Raw genomic sequence first — 13,723 nt, 5'->3', positions numbered from 1 at the left:
AGGGCCTTCGATGTTGCACGTAGTGTACGGGTAGGTTCATATCGGGAGAGGCGTTCCACCAGGTCTTGCGGACCCGCACCGTGTAAGGCTTTATAGGTCAAAACCAGCACTTTGAATCTTGCCCGGAAACGTATAGGCAACCAGTGCAAACGGGCCAGAACAGGTGTTATATGTTCTGATCAGTTGGTCCTTGTCAACAGTTGAGCCGCTGCGTTTTGCACTAGTTGCAGTTACCGAACCATCTTCAAAGGCAGCCCCACGTAAAGTGCATTGCAGTAGTCCAATCTTGAGGTTACCAGAGCATGGATAACTGAGGCGAGGTCGTCACTGCCCAGATAGGGACGTAGCTGGGCTACCAACCAAAGTTGGTAGAACGCACTTCGTGCCACCGAGGCTACCTGGGCCTCAAGTGACAACGAAGGATCTAAAAGAACTCCCAGACTACGAACCTGCTCCTTCAGGGGGAGTGTAACCCCGTCCAGAACAGGTTGAATATCCACCATCTGATCAGAGAAGCCACTCACTAACAGCATCTCAGTCTTGTCAGGATTGAGTCTCAGTTTATTAGCTCTCATCCAGTCCATTATTGCGGCCAGGCAACAGTTTAGTACATTGACAGCCTCACCTGAAGAAGATGAAAAGGAGAAGTAGAGCTGCGTGTCATCAGCATACTGATGACTACGCACTCCAAAACTCCTAATGACTGCCCCCAGTGGCTTCATGTAGATGTTAAAAAGCATGGGGGACAGAACTGACCCCTGTGGGACCCCATACTGGAGAACCCATGGAATCGAGCAATGCTCCCCAAGCACTACCTTCTGGAGCCGACCCACCAAGTAGGAGCGAAGCCACTGCCAAGCGGTACCTCCAACTCCCAACTCCATAAGTCTCTCCAGAAGGATACCATAGTCGATGGTATCAAAAGCCGCTGAGAGATCAAGGAGAATCAACAGAGTTTTTAGCGCTTTTGTTTGCCATCTTGGGCTCCTGCTGGGAGGAAGGGCGGGATATAAATCAAATAATAAATAAATGTGAGCCTCTGGTGCATCTAAGAGGAGATTATAAACTTTTGCTTATGTTTTTGATTAACCATAGCTTTGAATCATAGAATTGGAAGGGGCCTATAAGGCCATTAGGTCAAACCCTCTGCTCAATGCAGGAATCCAACTTGTTTTGTCTGAAGCTGGCAAACTGTACCTAATCTTAACTATGGTTTGTTTGAAACAAATTGACTGGTTTCAACAGACCATAATTAAGATTAACCACAGTTTAGGGTTTGGATATAATGCTAAATGGGGTTAATAAAAATGGAAGCAAGCGCTTTTCAATCTTGTCCTCATAACCACACCAGAGATGGAGAGTACATGACCCCAAAGATTGCTCTAGTTCATTCCTTTCAGAATAAACCACAGTGCGACCATGATTTATCAAGATGTCTGAACTGGCTCCAGTCCTTTCTAGTTTTGTGTCACAGTATTCTCATAACTTATTGGAAAAGTGTATACTACCTTCTGTTATCACTTGTGTACGCCCTCAGTAGAAATCTTATTACTTCTTGGCAGGAGGAGTTATAACCTCCTGATTTATTTCTACTGTTTTGATACACAGTGCTGATATTTTGCCATTTATCACAGGCCTCTTCCTTATTTACACTGGGGTGAGACTGTGATTCCTTCTCATCCAGCATCATTGCTCTTCTGGGAAACTGGAGTAAGCTCATGTGGGGAGGAACAGTGGTGTGGACTCCCCCCACATGGTCCAGGGCATCTCACATCAGTCTAACAGTGTGAAAACACACGATAGTGGTTTCTACGCTAAAATAATGCATGAAGGATGCCAAAGAGACCTTTGCTAGAGTTAAATTTCAACCAAGATTAATGATCTTGTAAATTATTTCTTAAGGGAAAAAAGTAATCAGCAAAGGCATAGCTGGTAGACTCTTATCAAATGATGGAATTACAACAGTGATGGGGGAATGGAAATTTTTTCAGTACTTTATTTTTCCATGGGAAATTTCCCATTTCATAAGTTCATTAGTAACAGTGAATGGATGTACAATGTAAATGTACTGCCTTCAAGTTGATTCCAACTTACAGCAACCCTGTGAATAGGGTTTTCATGATGCTGAGAGGCAGTGACTGGGCCAAGGTCACCCAGTGAGCTTCATGGCTATGTGGGGATTCAAATCCTGGTCTCCCAGGTCATAGTCCAACACCTTAATCACTACACCACACTGCCAACTGTAAATAAATATTAGGCAAGTTTGGAAGTTTCAAAGTTTAGCGTTATTTACTAAATATAACTAAAATAAACATACTGAATTAGGCTGCAATCCAATACACACTTACGTAGGAGTAAGTCCTATTGAACCCAATGGAACTTACTTCTGAGTGGACATGTATTGGATTGCAGCCTTAGATCACTCTCTAGGGCATCAAAACTTTCTCATACAAATTAACCTAATTTGCAAAGGAAAATTTTCTAGAAAACCCACATCACTGCTGAACAGTAAAAAAAGTAAATGAGGTTATTTATTTATTTATTAAATTTATATCCTGCTGTTCCTCCCAGAAGGAGCCCAGGGCAGCAAACACAAAAGCACTTTAAAACATCCTAACAGCAAAATATTTTAAAACATATTGAAATAAAACATCTTGAAAACAACTTTAAAAACATTTGAAAACAATTCCAGCAGAGATGCAGACTGGGATAAGGTCTACTTGAAAGGCTTGTTGAAAGAAGAAGGTCTTCAATAGGTACCGAAAAGATAACAGAGATGGCACCTATTTAATATTTAAGGGGAGGGAATTCCACAGGGTATGTGCCGCAACACTAAGGGCCCCTTCCTATGTTGTGCGGAACAGAACTCCTGTAGATGGTATCTGCAGAAGGCCCTCACCTGCAGAGCGCAGTAACCAACTGGGTGTATAAAGGTAAGATTATCTTTAGGTATCCTGGTCCCAAGCTGCGTTGGGCTTTGTACCCCAAAACTAGAACCTTGAACTTTGCCTGATTGCTGATGGGCAGCCAGTGCAATTATTCCAGCAGTAGGGTAACATGTTGGCGATACCCTGCCCTGGTGAGCAGTCATGCCACTGCATTTAGCACCAGCTGCAGCTTACGGACCAACCTCAAGGGCAGCCCCACATAGAGCACACTACAGTAATCCATCCTGGAGGTTACCAGTGCATAGGCCACACCAGTCAGGTTATTCTGTCTGGAAATGGCCGCAGCTGTCTTACCAGTTGAAGGTGGTAAAAGGCATTCCTAGCCACTGAGGTCACCTGGGCCTCTAGCAACAAAGTTGGACCCAGGAGCACCCCCAGACTACAACCCTGCTTTTTCAGAGGGAGTACGACCCCATCCAAAGCAGGCAACTGACCAATTATCTGAACTTGGGAACCACTAACCCACAGTGCCTCTGTCTTGCTAGAATTCAGACTCAGTTTATTGGCCCTCATTCAGCCCGCCACCGAGTCCAGGCAGCGTTCCAGGGCTTGCACAGCCTCTCCCAATTCAGATGTTACAGAGAAATAGAGCTGCTGACACCTCGCCCCAGATCTCCTGATGACTACTCCCAATGGCTTCATATAGATTTTAAACAGCATGGGGGACAAGATGGTACCCTGTGGCACCCCACAGCACAACTGCCAAGGGGTTGAAAGACAATCACCCAATGCTATTATCTGAAAACGACCCTGGAGATAGGATTGGAACCACTTTAAAACAGTCCCTCCGATACCCATCTCACCAAGTCAGTTCAGAAGGCTACCATGGTCAATGGTATCAAAAGCTGCACAGAAATCAAATAAGAATAACAGGGTTGCACTCCCCCTCTCCTCCTGATAAAGGTCATTCACCAGCATGACCAAGGCCAATTCAGTCCCATAACCAGGCTTGAACCCTGATTAGAATGGGTGCAGACAATCTGCTTCATCTGAGAGTACTTGCAATTGTTGTGTCACAGCCCTCTTGATCAGCTTTTCTAAAAAGGGGGTATTTGTGACTCGGTGATTGCAAACAAATGGGTCCAGGGTGAATTTTTCAGGAGTGTCAGATTGCTGCCTGTTTTAGAGCAGCCGGGACCATTCCCCCTCGCAAAGAGGCATTGACCATACCCTGGATCCACTTGGTCATACCTCCTTGGCAAACTTTAGTAAGCCAAGAAGGGCAAGGGTTGAGATGGCACGTTGCTGGCAGAATTGTTGCAAGCACCTTGTCCACATCTTCGGGCTGCATCAACTGAAAATGATCCCAAGAAGTGGCAGCAGATGTTGCACTGGACATTTCACTGGGACTGCAGTAGATGTAGAAGGGGCATCAAGATTGCAACGGAGGTGAACAACTTTACCCTTGAAGTGTCTTGCAAAACAATTCACAATGGGCTTCTGAAGTGTCTAAAACTCCATTTCTTGGAGTTGATGTTAATAGACCCCTGACAATATGAACAAGCTTCACTGGACGGCTACTTGAGGATGCGATGGAGGCAGAGAAGTGAGCTTTCTTCATTGCCCTCAGCACCACACAGTAGGCACAGTTATGTTTTACTTGTGCCCGATCAGCCTCGCAGCATGTCTTTTGCCACTTGCGCCGTAGCCATCATCCAGACTGTTTCATTGCCCTTAGTTCACTAGTGTACTAAGGTGTAAACCAGGCTCCGTAATGCTGGAGATGTGCCAAAGAAGTGAAGCATCTGAACCATGAACTAACAAAAGAAAAATTATCTATAGCCCAAACCATTGAATGTATGCAATGGGAAAACCCTGGCTATATTCATAAGCTACAGTGCTGAATATGTTACTTTTAGTTTAGTTCAGGGGTAGCTAACATGGTGCCCTCCAGAATCCTGGGCTACAACTCCCATCATCCTAAGCATTGCTCTTGCTGGCTGGGGGCTGATGGAGGTTGAGTCCAACAACATGTGGAAGACACCACATTGGATACTCCTGACTTAATTTATAAGATTTCATTTCAATATCATTTTTATTTTCTTTTTTCTATCAAGAACTTCTAAAACCTCACAGATTGTAAGTTCTCAAAGATAATTAAAATTAAGTTCATTTGGTTTTTTCCACTTCCAGTTTTGTAGGGTAACTTTTGCCAGGCTGGCTTAAGATTCTTTTCCCTCTGCTAACTATTACTTTCCTCCTTGTTTATCTTAAACATTTACACACCAATCCAGCCAGGAGCTATATGGTTGTGGGAGCAGGCTTCTGTGCTGTGTATTCTATGCAAGATGGAGCATTGTACAAGTGGCAGAGTGGTCCTAACCCCAGCCAGGCACTGCTGGATATGATGCAGTGGCATAACCTTCACTGCATCCACAGTCCCACCACTCACACTGGAGTGGAGAAGAAGCAAAGGCCTGGAGTTGGCATAGTGATTGTACCCAGAGTGGGCCTGATGCTATCAAGTGACAGCTGTGGGGATCCAGTGAAGCCCATACCAGCTCTGCTCCATCCCTACAACGTGCCTATTTTAGGGCTTTCCATAGACTCCCACCAGTGGGAAGTCTGCCACACAGCAGAAAAGTAGGTGGAATGGGGAACAGGCAGAGGCCAGTACAACAGTTCTGAGCTTGGTGGAAAGAGACCTTCACCCAATCCACACACACCCCAGCATAGTGGATCTCTGATTTGGATTGCGCCCTAAGTAAATGTTGCATATGCAAGTAGCCCCGTTGAATAGGCAGGATGTGTGTGTAGCTCCTTCAAAAACATGACACAATTGCATCAATCAGCTAATTGGGTCAGGGAGTGAGGCTGGATTTAGCCCCCCCTCCTTTCCCTGCCAAACAGCAGATCAGTGGAACTTCAGCTACGTTTGCACAGTCCTGCTGCTCCATGCACATTCTGTTTGATCAGAGCCCTGGGCTGCAAAATAACCATTGACTTCAATAGAACAAGCTTACAGCCTTAGTTAAATTATCTGAGCGATTTATGAAGACTGAGGCAAGGTTGCCATTGAGCAGTGTCTTAATTTCTAACTTGCTACTCTTGTGGGGGAGAGCCAGTGTGGTGTAGCGGTTAGGGTGCTGGACTACAACCTGGGAGACCAGGGTTCGAATCCCCACACAGCCATGAAGCTCACAGGGTGAGTCACTGCCTCTCGGCCTCAGAGGGAGGCAATGGTAAACCACCTCTGAATACCGCTTACCATGAAAACCCTGTTCACAGGGTCGCCATAAGTCGGGATCGACTTGAAGGCAGTCCATTTCATTTTCACTCTTGTGGGGAGTAAAGTCAGTGTTCCCTAAATGGATGAGGGGGTAAAGAAGGATGTGCAAAAGTGTTGTCCACTTGTGTTCCTACTCAGGATATATATCAGGATCTCTCAGTGCTGTTCTCCACAGAAGCAGGGGTTAATCTGGGATTTAACTTGAAACCCCTGAACTCTCTGTGAGAATCATGGGTTTAGCCCAACAAGCCACATGAAATCAGGAAATTATTTGGCTAGGCAATAAAGTTTTAAGACCAATGGTTAAAATCAAACAAAGAAGGAATTCCGAAAGCAGTATGTTGCTGGGCACTATGATTTATTTATTTATTTATTATTTGATTTACATCCCACCCTTCCTCCCAGCAGGAGCCCAGGGCAGAAAACAAAAGCACTAAAAACACTTTAGAACATCATAAAAACAGACTTTAAAATACAAACAAAACAACTTTAAAAACATTTTTTTAAAAAGCTTTAAAAACGTAAATAAAAAGGGTTAAAAAAAACATATGATGAAGTAATAAGAGCAATACCAGAGTAGCTATCTTGTTTGGATAGCTGCAAGAATGATGAAAATAATCCAAAGATTGTAGATTATCCAAGAGAGAGAACAACCACCCCAAATAAATACTACCCAAGATTATGTCTCATCAATTAGTCCCAAGGAAGGGAGCAGTATTTTAATGAAATACTTGCTGAATTGTAGCTAGGCACAAGCAGTGCAATAATTTTCTAATAGAAACCTGATAGTATGTGGTTTCTAATGCTTTCCAGGGGAAAGGGTAGGTAGTTATACCAGAGAAGGTATCTGGACAGTAAGTGATATGTATGTTCATGAGGTAACAAGTACTACATATTTGTATTCTTTTGCTTTATTAACATGGGCTCCTACTGGGAGGAAGAGCGGGATATAAAATAAAATGTAACCATCATATATGTTAAATCAACAACTTGGAGCATACAGCTCAAACTGAGGTGACAGAGCCTATGACATGTTTCCATTTAACCGTGCTTTCAAGATTAATTATCTGTTTCTTAGTTGTCATGGCAATAGAGGTGTATGTTGTATGGATAAATGTAGTTGATCTGATTAGTCCAGTCACCTGACAATCCAGAGCCATGTGGCTTTATTAGCTCTGCAGGAGAATTAGGAACGTGGCTTGAAATAACATGGAACATTTGTTGTTTGATCACTGAATAAATACCAAAATTGTCTGTACATATATTATTTACATGAATATATAACGAACCAATTTTTGATGCAAACCTTTTTCTAAATAAGAATAAATCATAGTTGTTTAAATCATTTATCTGTTTGGGGAGGGGAACATTGTTTCTTTTAGTAATGTAAATATAAATTCTATTAATTAATATTCTATTAATAAATATATGCAACTTGCTTTTTTGCAAGCATGTGTACCTCCCTGGCTGCCACTAAGAATCTCTTCTGGGGCTGGGCTCCCATGGCACAATCCAGTGTTCCAGCCAGTGTATGAAGTTGCTTTATGCCGAGTCAGATTGTTGGTCTTTCTAGCCCAGTATTTTGTATTCTGACTGGCATGGCTTTTCAGGATCTCCAACACACACCTTTCCTATCACTTCTATATGATCGTTTAACTGGTGATGTGAGGGATTAAAAATGAGACCTCTCTAAGAGTAGCATGTGCCCTACTACTGAGTTATGTTTCCGCGTGCACATCCACCCACAGATAAGTCCTACAGTAGAGGCTGCTGCAAATTTAGGCTTCACAGTGACAGCCCAGGATATTGCTTCAAAAAGACTTGCTGCACCATTCAGACACTGGTTTCTGCCAGCACCTGTCTCTCACCACTACTACGGTGCTACCTGAGATAGGTTGCTTTGCCTTTCTGAGCAGCAGGGCCAGCCTCTGAGGCTACAGGCCCTCAGTCAAGAGATAAAATTTTCCCTTTTCAGACTTTACTACCCATCAGGATATTTAGATAACAGATGTATTATATTTCAGTTATGCATGTTTGAAGAAACCTAGCAATTTTTAAAACCCCGTGAGTGAAGATGAAACACCTTTATATAGATAATAACTGTGCAGTGCCACATGGGAAAAATGTGTTTTCTGTCAATTTTTGATGTGGCTATGCAAGTGAAGTTCTAAAGAGCTCTTGTTTTCCATTGATGTTAGTCATCCCACTTACCTTTCTCATATAAATGCAGAGGCTGAGTATTACTCATAGTAAAGAAATTGGAACTGACTTGACAGTAACTTCATCTGTAGATTTTTTTATATATATTAAAACCAAGGCGTGAATGAAAGAAAATACATTTGGGGGAGTGAAGATGGGAGAAAAGAAATTATAATTTTTGGAAATATTATTTATTCCCTGCCTTTCCAAGGTGGCAAACAGTAAAGTCCACATGAACATGCAGGTTCCTGTAGAGTTGCTCACAGCCTCTTTGCTCCTCCCTGGTCCTTTTTACTCCCATGCCATGCTGAGCTAAGCCAAGATTTGGCTTACTAGGCTTGTGGTTAAGCTCTCTCCTCACTAATCACAAGCTGTAGCCATGAACAAACCATAGTTTGACTTACTGTATTTGATAATCATGCCAATGTAAAATATGCAATGATCATTCTAACACAGACAGCAAACATGCTAAAAAAAATTAATTATCTTTATTTAATTGTCTGCAGTGCATTTTTTTTTTTTTTACAATAATTTTTATTCAAATTTTCATAAAACATACAAAACAAAATCATAAAACATTCAAAGACAAAAAACAAAACAAAACAAAAATGATTAAGCAAAAAAATAAAATATTGACTTCCCATTTGTCGCAGATCAAATCAGTTATAAGTCTACAATATATAACAATCCTGTCTCTTAAATTATATTATAAAATCACTTTCCTCCAGTAGGTATCTTAATTAATCATCAAATCTCATAAACATTACTTTATTCTTTCCACAAAAAGTCAAAGAGAGGTTTCAATTCTTTAAGAAATATATCTATCAATTTTTCTCCAAATAAACATTTCGATTAATCCATCTCATCAAAATCTGTTAGGTCCAATAATTTCAATAGCCATTATTCCATTATCCCTATTAATTTCATCTTCCATCTTCAATAGTCCTGTTTCCAGTAATTTCAGTGTCCAATCTTCCATTATCAGTATTCCATAATAATCTTGCTGTCATAGCCATAGTCATATAATAAGAGTCTGATGGGAATTTCCTCTATCCCAAATATTTTCTTGCCATCCATTCTAAATAAGTTGCTGAAGTACTGTTGTAAAGTCATATCTCTGTTCTTCTTTTTTACAAAATGCACTGGCTCATCTCTTGAGAGTTTTTCCATTGTCACATGGCTGCAGTTAATTCCATAGATTTTCACTATATCAAACTCCATCACGTCATTCCAGTCCAGAAGATTATCCAAGCCATTGATAACTTTATCTCTAATATCTTCATTAATTTCTTCAGAGATAACGTTAAATTCCAAACAGTAGATTTTATTTCTAATATCCATAAACTCCAGATCTTTTTCCAATTCCACATTTGTTCCAATCTCCAGGGCTTGTATCTTCCCTTTATTTTTTCTTTTCTCATCTCTGATCTCATTCTCCTCTCTCACAGGATCCCCTATTTCTTTAAGCTCCTGCGTCATTTTGCTCAGTTCAATTTTCAGCTCCTTACTGCCCTGTCGCAGGGTTTGTTTCGTTATCTCAATCTCATCCATTATTTTCTGAAACATAATTACTTCCAGATTCTCAGCCACTTTCTTGCCATTTTTAAAACCACGAAAACAAAGCAAAACAGAAGTAAAGAAGAACCACTTCTTATTTCAGCAACAATTGGGTTAATATTCCAGGCTTGATGACATCACAGTATAAACAGAGCAGCCTGCCTTATCTCTCTATGTTCAAGAATACAAAACAAATTTAGTTGCCAGCATCAAAACAGTTAGTGGCGTCGTGAAGAAGCAGATTCGTCAAAATAAAATAGACCAAAAAGAGAATAGTCCCAGACAATATAACATTCCTCGGAATAGAAATCCCTCTTCTGTTTATATCTTTAGAATGCACTTCCAGGACAGCTTTTTGCAACAGAAACAGAGATAAGCTGTTAATTTCGTGAATAACAGAGAAGAGTTATAGCTCACCCAGGAGTACTTCAAAGCCGATCAATCTGACAAATCTCCTTTTGCTGCAACAATTTAAACCAAGTAAGAAAAATAATAGAAAGAAGGGTGCTTGCCTGTTAGTCGGTTTTCTCTTTGAAGAAAAGATAAACGTATCGCATTAAACAGATAGAGCAAAAGTTTGGAAGTCCGTTCGGCATTGTTGGCTGGACCTTTTCTCATAAATTAATGAAATCCAGTCCTCCCAACAAAAACAGGCTTTTGAGGTTGATCTCTACGTTTCTCCCTGCCCGGGAGAAATTTCATCAGTCAAAAAAAAAAATGTTCTGACTGATTTATATCTGAATAAGCTTCTTTTGAGGCGGGAGCCCGTCTCAAAAGCAGGCACAAGCGAAGTCACCCTTCCCGGAAGTGCAGTGCATTTTTTTCAAGGAATTTGTTATCAGCAATGAGAAATACAGATTAAATATGATTTGGGTATTGTATATTATTCTGGGTACTTCTGCTAATTTTATGGTTTAGTCACACACCTTCTGTATTTTATTAAAACATTTGTATCCTTGATTTACTCCAAAGGAGTTTTCAGGTGCCTCTTGTTTGTTCTTACATGCATGGGAACATGACAGAATGGCTCTTAAAAGCAGCATGCAAACTTGCTGCAATTTTATGTGATCTCTTCAATAGAAAGCAATCCTCTGTGTTCCCTGTAAGAGCAGGGAACATTTTCATGTGCAAAACCTCTGAGAATGTAATGTTTCAGGTGAGAGGATGTTTCTTAAGATGCATCTAGAACAGGAGATCTAAAATTGGAACGAAGTTTGCTTTCTTAAGTTAAGATAATGGCTTATGCCTTGCCATATTTGGTCTGGAGTCACAGCTCAAATCTAACCCTTTCTGACCTTGTGTATGTGCTTCTTAACAGATTTTAAAAAATGCAAAAAAGTGGGCAAAGATGTTTTCCTGCTCTTTTAAATATTGGTACTTGGTCATCCAGTAAATGAAATGTAGATCATTTTCATTTAGATCCAGGATCTTCTTCTCTTAACACAATTAATGTACATAGTTAAACATCTAAATAACTCAGCAGTATCTACTTTTTGTACACCCTGGTGCTTATAGTATGTTTTACTCTGGCCTCCCTCCTTTGGATATTTTTGAAGATCCTGTACTGTAGATGTGCTACAAATGTAGAAACCACAACTAAAGCTTCTATTACAAATGTTCTGTTTCAACAGGTACTGCAATGGCTGCAGGAGTCTTGTTGCAAAATGAATTACCTTATTGTTCTCTGGTAACGAACAGTGCATATCTTGCAGCCATGAGTTCAGGTAATTGTTTTTGAAAAAATACTATTTTTAGTATATTAAAATTGGGGATAAAAAACACCCCCTAAGTTATCCTTGCAGAAACTTGAGGATCTGAAGAAACTATATAATTTGCAAGGCAACAGATACTTCTTTAACTTGTAAACTAGAATAGTTTTTGTTTTAAAAATAATGTACTTGATTTTTAACCATCTTTGGGCAGAATCCAACATTGTGGATTTCCACGCCTTTAATTCACTTTCTTGTCCTCCCTCCTGTAGCCCCCCCTTGCACTCCCCTCAAAATTGTGTATGTCGCAAGGACCAGTATCATGAAACCAGAGTTAGTATTTGGAATTCTAGCAAAACTGTTAAAAGTGTCTTGTTCTCCTGTGCTGGAACTTGAGTTTGCCTTTAAACACCCAAGCTGCCTGGTGGTGTTGCTTGGGACACCCAGCCACATTTTCCTGTGTGGGTCTCTTCCTTGCTATAAGTTTCAAGTTGGCTACATTTATTTATTTATTTGCTACATTTATATCCTGCCTTTCCTTCAAGGAGCTCAAGGTAGTTCATGTGGTTTTTCCTTCCTCCATTTTAGCCTTTCAGCAATCTTGATAGCTAGTCATGGGTCCAGTGGATATCCCACTTGCACTTCTCATTGTTTTGGGGATCTCTTGCCACCCTGGGTTCCTTTGGGAGGAACGGAGGGATATAAATGTAATAAAGAAATAAGATATTTCATCACCCTTTCTATCCTTACACCATCAGGCCTCCTGCTAGCGTTTTGTACACTGCTTTTCCTTGAGTATTGAAACCTTATGCAGTGGGTTGTATGTGGGAAAGCCCTTATTACTTATCTTCTAGTTAGGTATCCACTTAAGTAGCCTAATGATAATTCCCATTCTAGATTCAGCCATCATCTTAGTGTGGAAGCAGAGCTGCAACAATTTAAGCTATGTGGTGATGACTGAACAATACAGTCTTACCCAACAGAAGTTCCTTCTCAGATACACTTGTGTGCGGACTAGGGTGGGAAATGGGCAGCTGCACTAGAAGCAGTGCTGGAAAAACTGGAAATAGGAAAAATATAACATTTCCTTTACAGTAATCAATACAGTGTTTTAACTAATGTGATCACACACTCTAAATCTATGAAAGTATAGAGAGACATTACACCTAGTCACTTCCAAGATTGCAAGGACATAGAGTCACACTAGAAAAATATGGAAAAAGAAAAGGATATCAAGACTCAAAGTTAGGAATAAGATTTCTGTATCTGGCAAGGGGTAAGCCTCTTCCTTCTGAAGTACCTAGCAAACAAACACAAAGAATCTCACCCTTTCCTTAATCCGATGTTTTGAGCCATAAGCTGATTTTCCTAAGGAGTGACGTGAAGCCTTCAGAAGGTTGTTGGAGCCCCAAGCATGCTGAACTAACTCAGGCAAAGCCTAACCTTAAATGCAAGTTTGAGTTGCATAGAGTTGCACATAAGTTGAGTGTGGTGAGATGAAGAACAACAAAGAAATACTTTGAAATGTTTGGTTAGGGTCTGTTTCTGCCAGATGGATTTAGAGATAAGCTTACTATCTCCAGTGTGATATGTAGTGTAAATTCCTGCTTTGGGAAGATCTGGTCCTTAGCTCTGTGAAGGCTAGATGATGTCATAAAGTTACCAGGATGGTACTATTGTTCTGATTGAAAGGATCTTCCTCCGGGATGACACTGTAAATTTTGAGGAGTCTTAGCTTATCACTTTTAAGCCAGGAAGTATGTTCTAACCCTTCAAAGTCACAAATGAATTGGAGTTCATCAAGTGGGCTGTTTCCCAGAGTGCACAATTTATTTATTTATTTATTTTATTTGTACCCCGTCCTTCCTCCCAGCAGGAGCCCAGGGCGGCAAACAAAGCATTAAAACACTTTAAAACATCATAAAAACAGATCTTAAAATACATTAAAACAAAACAGCATTAAAAACATTTTAAAAAACAACCTTAAAAAGGGTTAAAACATTATTAAAAAAACATATTAAACAATTCTGACACAGACGCAGACTGGGATAGGTCTCAACTTAAAAGGCTTGTTGAAAGAG

General features: G+C 40.6%; 1 protein-coding gene across 8 annotated transcripts in view; it reads left to right on the top strand.

Moving 5' to 3' along the window:
- Positions 1-13,723, top strand: part of PTPDC1 (protein tyrosine phosphatase domain containing 1) — a 52,632-nt gene that overhangs the window by 13,977 nt on the left and 24,932 nt on the right. For 4 of the 8 annotated variants that reach the window (XM_061622003.1, XM_061622005.1, XM_061622004.1 and 1 more), the window contains one exon: positions 11,565-11,657. The exons of the other annotated variants lie outside the window; for them this stretch is intronic. In XM_061622003.1, the coding sequence (XP_061477987.1) occupies positions 11,573-11,657 (85 nt within the window). In that variant the 5' untranslated portion in view covers positions 11,565-11,572. The remainder of the gene's footprint in view (positions 1-11,564; positions 11,658-13,723) is intronic. 8 annotated transcript variants of the gene reach the window in all.

Source organism: Rhineura floridana, chromosome 3 (assembly GCF_030035675.1).
Source record: "Rhineura floridana isolate rRhiFlo1 chromosome 3, rRhiFlo1.hap2, whole genome shotgun sequence".
NCBI lineage: Eukaryota > Metazoa > Chordata > Lepidosauria > Squamata > Rhineuridae > Rhineura > Rhineura floridana.
Note: the sequence above shows the minus strand (reverse complement) of the source record. Positions and strands in the feature narration are given on the sequence as shown.